General features: G+C 43.0%; 1 protein-coding gene across 3 annotated transcripts in view; it reads left to right on the top strand.

The window, feature by feature from the left end:
* Positions 1–16765, top strand: part of dock10 (dedicator of cytokinesis 10) — a 66418-nt gene that overhangs the window by 45806 nt on the left and 3847 nt on the right. For all 3 annotated transcript variants that reach the window (XM_069668724.1, XM_069668727.1, XM_069668726.1), the window contains exons 26-50: positions 439–552; positions 714–785; positions 950–1096; positions 2660–2743; positions 2831–2927; positions 3082–3114; positions 4363–4541; positions 5175–5291; positions 6519–6636; positions 6726–6847; positions 7519–7633; positions 7875–7941; positions 8290–8337; positions 10755–10856; positions 11274–11386; positions 11466–11581; positions 12412–12549; positions 12630–12812; positions 12903–13013; positions 13102–13317; positions 13427–13484; positions 14133–14234; positions 14702–14808; positions 14941–15063; positions 15909–16022. In XM_069668724.1, the coding sequence (XP_069524825.1) occupies positions 439–552; positions 714–785; positions 950–1096; positions 2660–2743; positions 2831–2927; positions 3082–3114; positions 4363–4541; positions 5175–5291; positions 6519–6636; positions 6726–6847; positions 7519–7633; positions 7875–7941; positions 8290–8337; positions 10755–10856; positions 11274–11386; positions 11466–11581; positions 12412–12549; positions 12630–12812; positions 12903–13013; positions 13102–13317; positions 13427–13484; positions 14133–14234; positions 14702–14808; positions 14941–15063; positions 15909–16022 (2796 nt within the window). The remainder of the gene's footprint in view (positions 1–438; positions 553–713; positions 786–949; positions 1097–2659; positions 2744–2830; positions 2928–3081; positions 3115–4362; positions 4542–5174; positions 5292–6518; positions 6637–6725; positions 6848–7518; positions 7634–7874; positions 7942–8289; positions 8338–10754; positions 10857–11273; positions 11387–11465; positions 11582–12411; positions 12550–12629; positions 12813–12902; positions 13014–13101; positions 13318–13426; positions 13485–14132; positions 14235–14701; positions 14809–14940; positions 15064–15908; positions 16023–16765) is intronic.

The raw sequence follows: 16765 nt of genomic DNA, 5'->3' as shown, positions 1-16765 counted from the left end.
TCATTACCAAATAATCTGCCTTGTATTATCCCCAAAAATGAATTCATTGTTTAGTCTTTGAAACATTAAAAAGAAAATGATCACAATTTTATTTCTTGATTTTTCTGACAAACCATCTGAACCTCCCCCGCATATTCAATCAATTACAGTGTAAGACAAAGAAAAGCTTCAAATTCTTTCATTTGTCAACCAGGAACTTTCAGCATTTCTGCTTGAACAAAAGAATAACTGATTATCAAAATAGTTGTAAAATAAGTTTCTTTCAATTGACACTTTCAATTGCTGAATAATATCCCTTTCTTTTATTCCTGTAACTCTGTAACTGTTACTGGCTTTCCAATTAAGGCAAGATCATTATGAAATTGATCATCTATAAGAAAAATATTTTTTTAACTACATATGTGCACCCCTAACTCATTTTCTCCTCTCTGTGTGTAGTATGTGTTCAAGTCAGAGGCCCACGGCTTTAGAACAGTTCATGAGGAGCTGGCTAAGGGGATGACCTTTGACCTGAAGAGCAATGAGCAGGCAGCAGTCAGAAACGTCCTGAAGGTTTGTCTCTCTCTTTCTAACTACTCATCAGCGAAGTTAAATCCAAAAGCAAAAGACACAGTTGCTCGATGCCTCTACAGTCTCGCTGAAGCTGGATCTGATTAGAGACAGATTTAATATTGGAACAAGTTTGACCTTGCTTCGACCTCTTCTGGTTTCAGTTCTCCTGGTTCTTCTTTGAACTGATTGTCAAGTCCATGGCTCAACATTTGGTCGAGTCTGACAAGTTAAAGGTAAACTGGTACACTCTACTTTGTGCTCCTTGAGTCTCTCATTCCTATAAAACATCACATTTATTCACCACTTTCTATACATGGTTCTGAGTCCCTATACATCAGTAAAACCTGGCCCGGGTCATAGTGCATGATTTAGTTCATCTGACTCTGTGTTCCCACAGCTTCCCAGGCCCCAGCGTTTCCCCTCATCCTACCTGAGCCGTGTAGAGACTTTGGTGGAGACGGTGTCGGAGCACATCTTCTGGAAAAACAAAGACCTGGGAGAAGAGACACGCAGTGCCAACTCAGCTGTAGCAGCTTTTGTCAAGGTACAAACACAACATGTACTCTCATAGATTTAATAAAAGTAAAAAGACCTGTTATTGATGCTGCGGGACCTCATGAAGGTTAAAGGGAACATCCTGTGCTATTAAGCTTATTGTACAATCAATACAGGCTGTATAGGCAGTTTGCAAATGACCATTGTATCCATTTCCTCCATCAGTCTTAAATGATCTGTTCTAATATAGAGTGTATAGAAAAGTAGACATCGCCACAGTGACTTTTAACAATTGCTTTGTGAGATACGCATTGCTGCACGTGTATTCTGGTTGACAGGTTGACTGTGTTAATGACACAGGCTGCCACGCCCAAATGCCAATTTTACTTGAAATGGGTCCATAACTTACAAAATGAGCATCATGCTGCTTCAAAGACACTCGAAACAAGCAACTTAGACCATTAACTTAATATGTGAATGTTGACTGAGGTTATAATTAAACTGAAAGGTAGGGTCATTTCTCATCTGGTTCCATACAATCAGACTTCTTTCTGCAACCAGTGCAGTCGCCCCCTGCTGGCCATTAGAAGGAATGCAATTTTAAGAGGGGGTATTATGCAGTTTCACATTTTAAGACATAATGTTACAATGTTGGGTGTCCAGACTAAACGTGGGTGAAGTTTCAAATCTGTAGGTAAAATTATGTTGGAGTAATCCCCTGCTAAAAAAGTTGCTTGCTTTCAGACAGACATCTCCAGATGCTTCACTTTGTGATGTCACAAAGTAGAGGAACTCTATATTTGGGCATCTGCTCGATACACAGCAAAAATTCCTGCCCCTGGCACAGTTCAAGGACACGCCCACCCAGCAGCTCAGTCTGCCTCGGACATTTTTTTCACTCCACCGCTCTGCTCAACGGCTCTGCTCGTCAAGTTGGTTAAGAATGCCTTGGAGAAAGTGTCTCTTTGGCTGTGAAGGAAAGACATCGGTGTTTACTTTTCCAAAGGACAAGAGCACCAGACATTCATTTCAAATTGGAAAAGTGAAGTTTAGTCTTTGCCTACAACTCTGTAACACGGCCATAGAGTAAGAATCGTGCCTCTAACACTGAGTTCTGCCCCTCAGCAATCTTGGGAGAGCTGGCTAATCAGAAAGCGGGCGTGTAGGTTTTGGGGTTTCTTAAAGGGACAGAGCTGACTGAGTTGTTTCAGGGTGAGGATGTATGAGGGCCTGCACAGAGCACCTCCACAGATATCACAGAGTGAAATATGAAGCTTGAAATCAGCACAAAGCCCCACCTTTAAGGCCTTTTTTTAGATTGGTTTCTCTTTATTTTGAAGAGAGGACAGTGAATAGTGTCGCAAACAGGGGTAGAGAGAATGGGTGACGACTTGCAGCAAGGGGCTGAGGGTGCGAGTCGAACCCAGGGCCACCGCATCAGGGGGCTGTAGCCTCTGTATATGGGACGTGAGATTTAACCACTGATGCCCCGATCAGCTTCTCTTTTGATACCAGGAGACTACATCCACTTCATATATACGCTCTATGTTCTCTCGCTGTCTTATTATCTGATGTCTGGTCTGAGCTCCTTTCTCTGTGTGTCTTTTTGCAGCGTTGCTTTACTCTCATGGACAGAGGCTTCACATTCAAACTGATCAGCAACTACATAAACATGATCACTGCTACTGACAGCAAGGTAAAGTACACCATGAAATCATCGGAACGCAGACTTTCCTTAGAGTTTAATAAAGTGTGCAATCATATGTTGTTTGTGTGTCCCTAGGTGTTGTGTGAGCTGAAGTTTGAATTCCTGCGAGAGGTGTGTAACCACGAGCACTACATCCCTCTCAGCCTGCCTTTACCCTCGGCCCGCATCACAGGTACAGTAAGAGTCCGAGCCGTACCCTGTGGTTCAAGTGTTGATGTGTTAACTATCATACATCGAGTAGCTCCAACCCTCATCTGTCTATTAACACTGTCTCTGTCTGTCTCTCTCTCTCTCTCTCTGTCATTTCCTCTGTTTGTTCATGTCAGACCATGCATCCCCCGAGCCACAAAGTACTCATGGTAAATACTCATTCCTTTTAATGTCGTATATGTGTGTGTGTGTGTGTGCTGCAGTGGTATGATGATAATTACATTCATGGAAAATTGGCTTACCGCTTTGTTTGCTCAGTGTAACCATTTTTGTTAAGAAGGGCTTTAATTAACTCCCTGATGGAAAGCAAACATATGTGCGAGGACATTTTAAATTATGTACATTCATTTACATTTAAATGTGACTTTTTTGATTAATTTATTTGAACTGTTTTTCAGAATGCAACAAAAGTAAAATAATAATCCACCTTTACCTGTTTATAAAGACATTAATAGCCGAGGGGGAAAAGAAGAACACATATAAAGGGAAATGTTGCATTTACAAATTTTGAATTTAAAAGACAGAATTACATTTAAAGCTGGTTCACCAAGTATGTCATAAAAGGCTTCCATACTTTATGTATAATCTGTTTTTAGACCCATGAATAGCAAATCTAATCTTCTCTAAATTCAAGGATTTTAAGGCATCCCTGATCCAGTTTTAATGTCCGATTGGAGGCTTCCTTCCAATTTAGGAACGTTAGTCTAGTAGTATAAGCAATACATTTTGATTAGGTATTTAGTAAAGGGTTTATCACCAGGTTAGGTTTAATAGGTTTGCAAATATTTAAAGTGATAATCTTGAAGATCTCAGTTTTGTTCTATTTGGCGACACCTTATGGCAATGAAAGGCAATTACGGGTGCAAGACGTATACAGTTGGCTCCCTTTGTTGTGGTTGTAACTCTTGATTTTCCTTGCTGACGGTCGTTTTCCTTTTTAGACTGTTTGCCTTCATCTGAGCATCCAATTTGTTTCTTTTTCTTTGGATTTTCACTTATTTTTGAAGTTGTATCTGTAGTCATCGATAGCCATCAGCCATAGTAGATTACTGTTCACTCGCAACACCAGGAAAGCAGCCGCTTAGCTCCGCCTACCCTCTCTGGTAGACCAACCACTTCTGGCTGATGGAAAACGCGTCACTAACTGGGCGCCGCTTGTGATTATTTCTGCAAATGTCGCCACAGACACCCAGTCCGTAATAATACGATATGCTGCAAATGCAAAGGCTTTCATCAGTGGGCCATAGGCTCAATCACTATTGCGTCACCTCATTCGGCGGTGGTGACTTAACAGACATTTATTTAAATGAAAATCTTTGAAATTACATCTTTAAGTAAAAAATATGTTACTCCAGGCACATAATTTGAATTCTAATAATGATGCTGTCTGTCCTCAGTGTCTGTGCCCGAGTATAACCTGACCGGAGAGTTCTGCAGGAAGCACTTCCTGACCGGCCTGCTGCTTCGGGAACTGGGGCTGGCTCTCCAGGACGAGCAGGACCTGAGGCACCTCGCCTTGGCCACCCTGAAGACTCTGATGGCCAAACACTCCCTGGATGCACGCTATGCCACCAAGGTAGCCCCAACACATGTTTACATAGTGGGAAGCTAAAAGACAGGAGCAATGAGTCATGAGCTCACAGTGGAAGTTTCTGCTTTTGTGACTCACACAAACACAGTGACGTGTGATTGTTGAAAGCAGCTGCGAGGGGGCAAGACGTCTTAGTGAATGCTGGGCAGTGTCCAGATAGGATCATGACAGTAATCTGTACTCTGTTAAACACTGCCAAACTCTGCCAACCACAACTCAAGTGCAGGGCTGAGGTCAAGACAGTGGAAACCAAGTGTGTGAAAAGGACAACTAAGATCGTGCTTCATAGAATTACAGCACGTTTTCTTTGCAGGATGTGATAGAAATGATGTAATTACATTATCAATTTAAGTCTGTAAAGTTGATATAGACAATTAAATATTAAATACAGCATTAATTATGTATAAATGTTTTTTTAAGGGGCACTTTAAGTGCTGATGTATATTCATTAGAAGTCTTTCTAAGGTAAGGGAAACATGAGCAATGTATGATGATACACTGCTAGCTTTCTTCGTCAAAGAGTATGTTTATTTGTTGTTATCACAAATATTATCACTGGCTAGAGAACAAGCAAACATTCACAAAGTGTGATTCCTGTTTCATTGGCTGTGTTTCCAGGAGAAGCAGGCAAGAATCGCCTCTCTCTACCTGCCGCTGTACGGCCTGATCCTGGACAACATGCCTCGATTCTTCCTCAGGGACCTCTTCCCCATCTACTTCACTTCTAGTGACCAAGTAAGCTCATAGCAGTGTCATACTTGCTGCCTGGCTTCATACATACTTCCCTTTTTGTTGTAGCTTTTTTTATGGAGCTTTGCATTCACATAACATAGACACACATGTACAAACATACAGAACTCTACAGTCTGAACTACAGGCAGTTCCCCGCATTGTGCCCACCATTATCCCACCCCTGGGACCAAGAGTGCACTCTAAAGGAAGAACAATGAAATTTGACTAATTAGGAAACAAATAAAATGATTGGCAAGCAAATAGATAGTAAGAATAAAATAAACAAACAAGACATAAATATAAAAATAAAACAAGCAAGTAAAACAAGACAAAGAAAAAAAAGAAATCCAATGCATAACCATTATTAACAGCAGCAACAAGCCAATTAGCTAAGCATCAATCAGCTGGCATGGTACATGAATAAATGGAGACCACACTTAAGTAAGCTTGTCAGGGGATCTGCTCAATGTGTGTCTAATATTCTCAAGTTGGAGCAAGAACAACAACTCCTGTATCCATCTCTTGAAGGGGGGGCTTATTAGATTTCCAGTTCATTAGAATAAGTCTGCATGCTACGAGGCTACTAAATGCTATTGCTTTCTTTTGTGGCATGAATTTCCACAGGCATGCATACATACTTTCCTTTGAACTTGCGTGCCATAACATGAGTTGGTAATTTTAATAACCCTATTAGTTTTGACAACACGCTACTGACTGAACTGCAACGTTATCAGCTTTTGGTACACTACAAAACCAAACTTCAGCATAATCACTGTACTTAGGCAAAAGCAACATGACTTTTACACAATTTAACAGGAATTTAAATCCTCTCATTCCTTTCTTCGCAACAGAGGCTGTCCTTCTTCGATTGTGCTGCAGAGAATGTTGCTTAAACTATGTTATAGTCTTTCTGGAGACTGTAGTTGCTGTCTTTCTTCTTCGATTTGCTTTCCACCATTTGGTAAACAAACTGTGTGCTCATGAATACTGCATCCTCCTGCAAGTTGAACTGGAAGAAACAGCAATGCAATGGTGGATTTTAATGGAACTTCAAATGTTTTTCTTCTGAGAAAACCACATGTTAAACTCATGCATGATGTGATTGTGTCTGCAATCTTTCCAGCTTATCATAAGGAATAAGAATAAGAATTTAAATTAAGAAGTGTCAGGTGAAACAAAAAATATATTTGCTCTTTAGTAACTCTTCTCTCCTGTCTGCCGTCCTACCAGGGCTCTCGAGATGACCTCAGTGTCGGAGGGGGCGGAGCTGTAGCGGTGATTCCTGTTCCTCGTCATGCCAACTCTGTAGATGCCTCCTTTTCCAAAGAAGTTCTCAACTCCATCACAGGTAGCAGTGTGCACCTGCCTATCCATTGTCTATATATAAAGGTGTGAATGAGGACATTGATGCTGACACCCCTCCTCCCCTTCCTCCAGCCTTCTCATCCTTGGCAGTTGCCACGGGCAACCAGGCGGACTCTCGGGGCTCTCTGATCAGCGTGGACTCAAACCGGAGCAACAGTGACAGGAACAGCGAGAAGATGGATGGATGTGAGAAGGTGAGAAAAGAGAGGAGGAGAGAAAATAAAGAAGCCGCCATCGCCGTCTGTGTTATGACACGTCCCATACGGTCTTTATTTACGACACTGGCAGCTGAGCACCAAGCAGATCTGTGAAAAGGACTTAAATTGTTTGAATACATTTGTTGTACGTGTTTGCTATGAGTCATTTATGAATCATTCATATTAAATGCTACATTATTAATTAATTTGTCAGAGTAGTAGGCAGAAAAACAAACTTCCATTGCCTTGTATTCAAGAGCACTTAAGTTTAAAGAATCATCTTCAACAGCCCAAAGGAGACCAAGAAGGAAATTCTAGTAATTGAATATAAAAATGTTATGTTAATAATATTTAATGTACAATAAAGTTAATTGACTGGTAACATTTTCCGTGAAAGGAGGGGTCCAAACTTTCTCCACATTGCCTGGAAGGGAACTGCTGAAGCCTTTATTTATGTTCTATATTTATGAGCCTACAAGTTATAAAATCTAATCCAAAAGCACTTAAACGGCTTGTAAAATCCCCGTTATACCTATTATTCTAAAACCCTTAAATTCAAATAAAAATACTGAAGACATGACCTCAGTTTCCCCAAACAGTACACAAGCTACAGTTTTGCTATTCTTACACATCTCTGACCGTCTAACTGTCTTGATGTTCCTCCTCAGTTCGCTCGGCCGCAGTCTCTCATAGGCTACGGCTCTCGTTGTGACAAGCTGGACCAGGCAGAGACCCGCAGCCTCCTCATGTGCTTCTTGCACATCATGAAAACCATATCTGAGGGTGAGAAATGACACATGAAAAACATTGAGTTGATTTATGTAGCATCATATTTGAAGATTTAGACTATAGTTGTTTTTGTCTGTTCTCAAATCTGCACATTTTTAAACACGTATTATTGGTCCGTTCACTTCTAAACAGTCTCAGTATAAAACCATTGACCCAGTTCTTATTGGCACTTTGCAACAAGCTCTATAAATCTGCTGTAATGTCTGACACTCTGTCCTTTCCTACCACTTTCCAGATGTGCTTGTGTCCTACTGGCACCGCGCCATTCACCAGGAGATCTCAGACTTCTTTAACATCCTGGAGTGAGTGCTGCTCTTTCTTGATTGCAGAGTGTTACCACGGCTTATTTTAAGGATGAAACTGTGATGGGGACTGGGAGAATGAGAGGAGAAGAAATTGTAGCCAGAAGGGAACAGATAAAAGTAAAGACACAGAAAGAGAGAGAGAGAGGAGAAAACAGTATCCCAATGAGAGCTCCTTATCCAGTGAGCAGCTCTGTTAATTAACTGTGTGTGTTTCCTGTTTGTGTCAGCATCTAGACTGCACTGTTACAGTGAGGTTTGATCACATGGACTTCATTTACCCCGGATTTTAACCTACAAAAACAAACAAACATTCACCCTTCACCCATTTATTTTCCTTTCCTTCAGGCTGTGTCTTCAGCACTTCAGGTTCCTGGGAAAACGCCACATAGCCAGGTGAGTCCTCGCTGCAGGCGGACCTGAAGCCTCATTCAGATGCATTTATTGTACCGCTGCAGATATGGAAACAGCTTATTAACTCGACATACATTCTGCATTCAAAGGTCGTAACACCCCCACCCACTGATACATAATTCATATAATCACATATGAATGCACTCATGTGCAAATGCAGCCGCGCTGACACATGTGCAAACACACACAAGTAAATGAGTCGGACACAGTCAGGCAGAAATACTAATATGCGTTCTGCATGCGTGTGCACGCTCAGGGATGAGCTCGGAGAGAGGGAGAGGTAAAGGAGGGGAGGAGAGGAAGCGAGGGGGAGGTGAAACTCCTGGATCTGGCTGCTGAGAGAAAAGCTCTGCTGGATATTGTACTGTAGTAGTTGGCAAGCGCAGGATGGGGGCTGTTATCGTGTGTGTGTGCTCTTACTGGAGCTGAGCCATTGGCACGGCTAGACTCCTCCATCTTCTGGTTCCTCCCAGCTAATTAAATTAGCCCTCTTTTTCCTTTCAGCAGTAAGATGCTGAGATGTAAGCCAACAAAAGGCTGGGAGGAACACACTGCTTTACTGTGTGCGGAGGCATTAACAGAATAAAGATAGCTGGAGGCCTAGCTAGCGCGCTCAGACGTAGATGAGCCTGTCTGGGGCCGCGAGCTACTTAACATTCGTCTGTAATACCGGGCCATGGGGGATTCACAGTCTTACGCCTGTGTCTGTCTCAGTGTCTCTCTCTGTTAGCTCTTTGATGCCTGGCTGAGTCAGAGTGGGTGCCCATTGAAGTTCGGCAGCAATAAATTACGCTAGCAGTATGAAGCCAGGCAGCAAGCTCGGAAGTCAGACAACAATACAGTCATTTTGCCACCTGGAAATTTGATTTCACTTTTCTTTAATATATCTCTATAGAATAAGATATGCATGACTAAAGCATTGATAAAAGTGAACACTATAAACTTGATTCAAACGTTGCCAAATGCTGATTGGCACACTTACATACATGATAACAACATTTTCTCACTAAGCCCCGCCCACTTTCATAAAGGAAAAAAAGAGAAAAAGCAAAATGCAGAAACCTATCATTTAAAATAAACAAAATTCTTCCAGGTTTGACAGGAAATTGTGTGTTATTGTGTTGCTCAAATGCTCATAAGAAGTTGATTTAGGAAATAGGTTGTCAGGGTCTCTAAGTTTAACCAGATAATGCTGCAGTTTGTTAGCTGGTGCAGGGTGAGTCACCTCCTTAACTTAAGCCACATTTAGACTACAGCTGAGACGCAGACACACTCATGCACTTGCACAACAAACACGTCGTGACAAAAACAAACAACTGTAATGTTTTCTCCATGTTCGACCTTGCTGTCCGAGCCCCCTCCACAGTGCATGCATCACGCCCTCCCCCCCTGCTGCTGCTGTTAATGTGCCTGCACATCATTGATGTTCTGTTGCATCATGTTACGCTTCCTGTGTTGACACAAACGGTGAATGACAGGGAATTTAAGCTGGTTCTGTATTAGTTTAGTCGGCTCTTTTCGCCATTTTACACTTTTGATGTTTGATGTTGCATGTTGACCTTGTAGTCCTCCGTCGCCATGACAATCTGAGCTCCACCTGCTGCTCTGCATGATTGCATTTCATTAATGGGCTTTGAGGCAGTTGTGTTGATTAGCTTACACAGAAATATTGTCCTCCTTATTTTGGCTGGTTTTGATTGACATTTGTCTCAGATTAGGCTTCATTTAAGCATCATAAAAATATAATATGTAAAACATCTGTTTGTTGAAGCTGATTCGTCATCTTTACATCTTAATCTGCTTGTTTTTTTACATTAACTCTGACCTCCAGCCTCTGCTCTCCACTAACCCCCAACAAAGAGTTGAAATAACCTCTACACAGTATTATATTAACGCTAAACTAAAACCACTGACTCTGCTTCGCCACTAACCTTCCCATCTGGCTGACCCACCCTCTCTATACGAGATGTTTGAAATCTCTATGTGACTCCTGCTGCTCTCATCACCTCCAGTCCAAATTGGAGCTCCTGTATGCTTTTAGCGCTTAGCTTCACAGTGATACAAAGTGACCTCGCATGGCAAGCTGTAATTACTAACTAGTATTAGGAATTGTATAAATCTCAAATATAATTGTTACTTGTAAAAATAATATATCTAATATCACATCCTTACCTGTTACAATCAACATGTGAATGATTTATGATGTATGGCTTGCCGTACACATAGTTCCCATAAATATGCAACAAGGTCACAAGATGCATTTACACTATCAGCTCATTTTGATGCAGGCATGCTCATGCAACCACCAAACTTAATATAGCTGACTAACGACGATATTGATGAACACTAAACAACTAAACAGACTAACGATAGCTCTGATGTGATTGGCTCGTGAACAGGAAGCTAGCAGCGGCAGTAAAGCTGGCCCAGTCCACCCAGGCCAATGGCACCCTGAAGGGCTCTAACCACCCCTCCCAGCCCTCCAGCCTCTTCCCACAATGGTAATAACCTTCCTATACCAGGAAATGCTCAGCCACGATGACAGAGTTGCTTTAAGATACTAGAGTCTCTGGTTACTAAAATTGTTATTAATGCTAATGATGTCTGAAGATTTAATCCAAATATTCTCTTTAATAGCGATAAACTGAACCTACACTTGGGATATAGATAAACACACCCTCGTCTTGTGTTCATCTTTGATGTGACCACTGTGTGTCTCAGTGTTGTAGACTGTTACTGTGTTCTTAGCATGCCCCTCGTCATACCTCCAGTGTTTTGTGTGATTTGCACTCTCTCTGTGTTAATGTGTCCCCAGAGATGATCGGCCTTGAGGTGGCGCTAGCTTTTGTAGTTCTTTCACTGCAGTGTAATCTGAACAAGTATTACGTGTGATTCATATGAGCTACTGTTGCCACCAGGATGGCATCTTCTGGAGGGGACGGTCACCGACATGCTCGCTCCCAAACCATGCCCATCATTAGGGGCAAGAATGCTCTCACCAACCCCAAGCTGCTGCAGATGATGGAGACAGGTAACATACACACAGAGACATTCTGACTTTACAGAAGCTGAGATGGATTTGAGTTAATCATGTGTGATTGTGTTTCCAGATGGGAGTATTCAGGACGGGGACAACCTGAGTCCCACAGACATCGAGGCCAACTTGTCCACAGAGGTGTCTCTGACTGTGCTGGATGTACTCGAGCTCTTTGTTCACCATCACAAGGTACTTTACTCTTGTAAAGATATCAACTGTAATTTATGTTATGTTCTGGATTTGACAGTCACATGTGAAAACAAACAATTTAAATTAATGTTTTTTAAACATAAAACATTCAAATTCATTGTTTTCAATTCTCTGTGGACCAGAATTATTTCACCATACACACATTTCATCCACATAAAGCCAAGCCATAGATACTCTACTGCCACCTGGTGGCTAGATGAATCCCTGTTTTAAATACAGCGATCAGCCATAACATTATGACCTAGTTTTGTATTGTGTAGATCCTCCTTTTGCTGCCAAAACAGCCCTGACCCTTCGAGGCATGGACTCCACTAGGTCTCTGAAGGTGTGCTGAGGATAGCAGCAGATCCTTGAAGTCCTGTAACCACACGGGCCAGCTTTTGCTCCCCACACACATCAGTGAGCCGCATAAACCTGTCGCCGGTTCACTGGTTTTCCGTCTTTGGACTACTTTTGGTACTGACCCCTGCAGACCGAGAACACCCCCCAAGAGATGCAGTTTTGGAGATGCTCTGACCCAGTCGTCTAGCCATCAAATGGCCCTTGTCAAAGTCGCTCACATCCTTACGCTTGTCAATTTATCCTGCTTCCAACACCTCAACTTTAAGGATTAAATGTTCACTTTCTGCCACCCACTGACAGCCGCCATTGTAACAAGATAATCAGTGTTATTCACTTTCCCTGTCAGTGGTCATAATGTTATGGCTGGTTGGTGTATAAAGTTGAATTAAATTAGAAAAAAAGTTGCTCGATAAAACCTTGACAGTAAAAGGCGTCTTTGCTTTTTCTTCCTACATGCATCAATTCAGAAGCAGCTGCTGCTGGACGAAGGACAAAATGTACTGATGAAGAAGGTGCTGGACACCTACTTACTCTTCTTTCAGATCAACCAATCAACCGCCACTCTACGGCACGTCTTCGCTTCACTCAGGCAATTTGTGCAAAAGGTGCAGAGAACATTTCATGTAAAGAATTGTCAGTGGACTGTTTTTCCTACGAGTGTTTTTACCTTCTTCTCTTCCTGTAGTTCCCAAATGCATTCTTCCAGGGTAAGGCAGACCTGTGTGGCTGTCTGTGCTATGAGATCCTCAAGTGCTGTAACCATCGATCCAGCTCCACCCAGACGGAGGCGGCTGCCCTGCTGTATTTCTTCATGAGGAAAAACTTTGAGTTTACAAAGGGCAAGTCTATCGTCCGCTCACATCTGCAGGTCAGTGAAAACAAACGTGGAACTAATACATCAGTAAAGTGAAGTGTGGTTTCTTGACATCCTCATCTCACTGTCCTCTTTCCACTTCAGGTTATAAAGGCTGTGAGCCAGCTGATTGCAGATGCCGGCATTGGAGGCTCTAGGTTTCAGCAGTCTCTGGCTATCATCAATAACTTTGCCAATGGAGATGCACCACTCAAGGTACAAAAGGTTCTTTGTTTATATTGCAGCTTTATTCAAAGTCATTACGATATTAAGTGGTTTAAAATACTGAATGTTGATCCGACAGAACACCCCATTCCCTGCTGAGGTGAAGGACCTGACCAAGCGGATCAGGACGGTTCTGATGGCCACGGCACAAATGAAGGAGCACGAGAAGGATCCAGAGATGCTGGTGGACCTTCAGTACAGTCTTGCCAACTCATACGCCAGCACCCCTGAGCTGCGCCGCACCTGGCTCGAGAGCATGGCTAAGATTCACGTCCGCAACGGCGACCTCTCTGAGGTTATAAAATATTCTACTCTCAGGGATTCTCTTCCTGTCTAAACATGAAAATGCTTTTAGCCCAAAGCATTACTTAAATTTGATGATTCTATTTCTGACTTTCCCTCAGGCGGCCATGTGCTACATCCACATCTCAGCTCTGATTGCTGAGTCGCTGAAGAGGAGAGGTGAGCGCGCACATGCTGCTGCTTTGACTTCACTTCTCTCTTTACTTCAGCACGGTTTGGATGTGTAGCGGGGCTTAAATATTGCTGCTGCAGTGTGTGCATCTTTAGCAGACGTGGTCACTTCTAACCACAGGGTCCCACATCAGCCTTCCTCTATCAGCAAACCTCTCTTCCTGTCTGCTAACATGGTCATCGCATGTTAGCTGTGGTCAATGCTAACGTGGTCTTTCAGGCATCAGTCCTTCATATCATCATGAGGGTTGATATGTATGCCTGAAAGTGAGGGTTTAGGAACTTATCGGGAATGAAGATTCATTTCCATGCTGCGTTTTAGTACCATGGATCTATCTTTGCATCCGTATGCCATTTTCTCTCTCATCCTCTTATAGAAATAGAGCCTACACATTTCCCTGTGCTGCATGTTCCTCTTTCTGCAACTGTTTGTTCCTACGTGTGCATGGGACTCCAGCATGTTTCCGTCTCTGCATGCACTTCACGCACTGAGCCTGTGTGCAAACATCTAGCACAGCATGCTAGCAGCTCAGCCGATTTTTTTCCAGCCTTGTCCTTGAGCACAAAAGGCAAAAGCAAGTGGACGTGATCTTTGTAAACCTCCTCCCTCCTCCTTCCCTGCTCCTACCAAAACAGGCTACTGGAGAGCTGACAAGGCCAGGATGTCCAGTGTGTCCCCTGAAGAAAGCCCTGTCTTTAACTGTAGCTCCTTACTAACTACCTCCCGAGAACAAGACAGTGAGTGTGTGCGCCTGGGGCCTGCTGGGTGACGGGGGGGGTGGGAGTTCAGAACATAGAGATAAAGAGACTGTGGGAGGGAAGATTTTGACAGGTGGACAGGTCAGGCCAAATCTTCCCTTAACCCCTCCATTGTTGGAGCTCTGTGTTATATACTGTGCAGTTGCAGTAATAGGACCATTGTTCTTGCCTTAACGATACCAAACTGTGTCGAGTTATCACTTTTTGCTGTCACTGTTCACTCAAGTCTCACTGGATAAGACATTCAGTGTCACTGAGGTCTGATATGCAGCACGCTCACATTTGTTTTTCTGTTGAGGCAAAAAAAAGGAATGTTTGAAAATCGATGTTAAACAAAGCATATGTGTTGGATGCTGTATGTAGAACGTAATCCGGGACTTCAATAGGAAGTGTGTTTCCACTGAATTACCTGCCCTGATACCACTTTTGCATGTTTGAAACCCCAGCGTCGTTCTCCATGGGCTGGGCAGCGTTCATGTGCATCAGCCCGAACGTCAAGGAGGAAGGTGCCATGAAGGAGGACACTGGTACACAAGACACACCCTATACTGAGGTCAGTGTTAGCCTTCCCCCTTCTTCAGAACTTCACTCATCTCTAAAAAGTAGCATTTTATAACCATCGTCATTGTTGCCAGTGTTAGAAGATGCGACAGTGGCCGCTTCCTGATCCCTCTGTACTGTGCAGGACACCCTGGTGGAGCAGCTGGAGCTGTGTGTGGACTATCTGTGGAAATCAGAGAGACACGAGCTCATCGCTGACATCAACAAGCCTGTGATAGCTGTCTTTGAGAAGAGGCGAGATTTCAAGGTAACTGATACCCCTTCCTAGACTTTGTGTGTATATTGAGTTAAGATTAAAGAGGGGGTATTATGCTGTTTCACATTTTGATACATATATAATGTTACAATGTTGGATGTGCAGACTAAACGTGGGTAAAGTTTCGAATCTGTGGGTAAAAGTATGTTGGAGTTATCTCCTGCTAAAAAAGTCTCAGGATGCTGTGAACGCCAGGTTTCAGATAGACTTCTCCAGACGCTTCACTCTGTGATGTCACAAAGGGCATCTCTTTGGGCATCTGCTCAATACACAGCAGAACTTCCTGCCCCTGGCACAGTTCAGGGACACGCCCACCCAGCAGCTCAGTCTGCCTCGGAATATTTTTTCACTCCACCGCTCTGCTCAACGGCTCTGCTCGTCAAGTTGGTTAAGAATGTCTCGGAGAAAGTGTTTGTTCGGCCGTGAAGGAAAGACATCAGAGTTTACTTAGGACAAGAGCACCAGACATTCATTTCAAATCGGAAAAGTGAAATTTATTCTTTGCCTACAACTCTGTAGCACGGCCATAGGGTAGGAGGCGTGCCTCAAACACTGAGACCTGCCCCTCGGCAGGCTTCGGAGAGCTGGCCAATCAGAAGAAAGCGAGCTTGTAGGGGCGGGGCTTCTTAAAGAGACAGAGCTGACTGAGTCGTTTGAGGCAGAGGCTGTATGAGGGCCTGCACAGCGCAACAGTGTGAGAAAAATTAGTGAGTTTTTTTTAACTGTAAATAATGCTAAGGTACTCCACAGGTATGAGTACAGGAGTGAAATATGACGCTTGAAAATAGCATAATGCGTCCCCCTTTAACCCTCCATGTGTGTTTATGTGTCCACAGAGGCTGTCAGAGCTGTACTACGACATCCATCGCTCCTATCTGAAGGTGACTGAGGTGGTGAACTCAGAGAAACGGCTCTTCGGCCGCTACTACCGTGTAGCTTTCTATGGACAGGTGAGCGACAGTTCAGTAAGACTTACATGAGCAGGCCTGCGCACACACACTCACACAACTATAGCTGCCCATTAATGCCAGAAAAAGGACAATGTGTGATGCCACCCGGGGTATGTGGGAAAAGTAAAAATATCTTTGTACTTTGGGTGAACTAACTCCTAAAAATTGGTATGGATTAAGTTGTGTCTTTAAGAACCTGGATCCTTGACACATTTCACTTTGCTAATAAGGGGATAATATTTCTAAGCAGGGATTTTAGAGCTCTGAAGGGAAGAAAGAGTTGAAAAAGCCGATAATGAGAATTTAAAATCGTCCCACTATTTGGAATAAAAGGAGGACAAAGATACAACTTGCAGTCTTGCCAGTAAGGCGTGGGGACTTCCTCGTTCAGTGTCCTTAATTTCTCTGTCTGCTCTTTTCTTCCTTCTTTATTATATTCTATATCAAGATTGCGGTAAGTTTTGTAAGTCTTTGAATTTCCATTTTCCTCAGCGCTAACCACGTTTACCTCTCTTCTCCTTCTACCACTATTAACATCTTCTGCTCTTAACCTTTGAAGGGTTTGTGCCAAGCTTGCTGTGGTCCATTTTACCTCCCATAATCTCCAAATGATGACGCTGTTTCCTCCCTAAAAAGAACGCAAACAGACACAATGAACAGGAATATACCATTTAATAAACCTCTTTCACCTTCGACATTTGACTCCAATGCTGCTTTGAAAATGACCTCTGAACTCTCCCATC

Source organism: Semicossyphus pulcher, unplaced genomic scaffold, assembly GCF_022749685.1.
Source record: "Semicossyphus pulcher isolate SPU_LCO1_2020_fin unplaced genomic scaffold, fSemPul1.0.p SCAF_19, whole genome shotgun sequence".
NCBI lineage: Eukaryota > Metazoa > Chordata > Actinopteri > Labriformes > Labridae > Semicossyphus > Semicossyphus pulcher.
The sequence above is the reverse complement of the archived record's forward strand: the minus strand, read 5'-3'. Positions and strand labels throughout refer to the sequence as shown.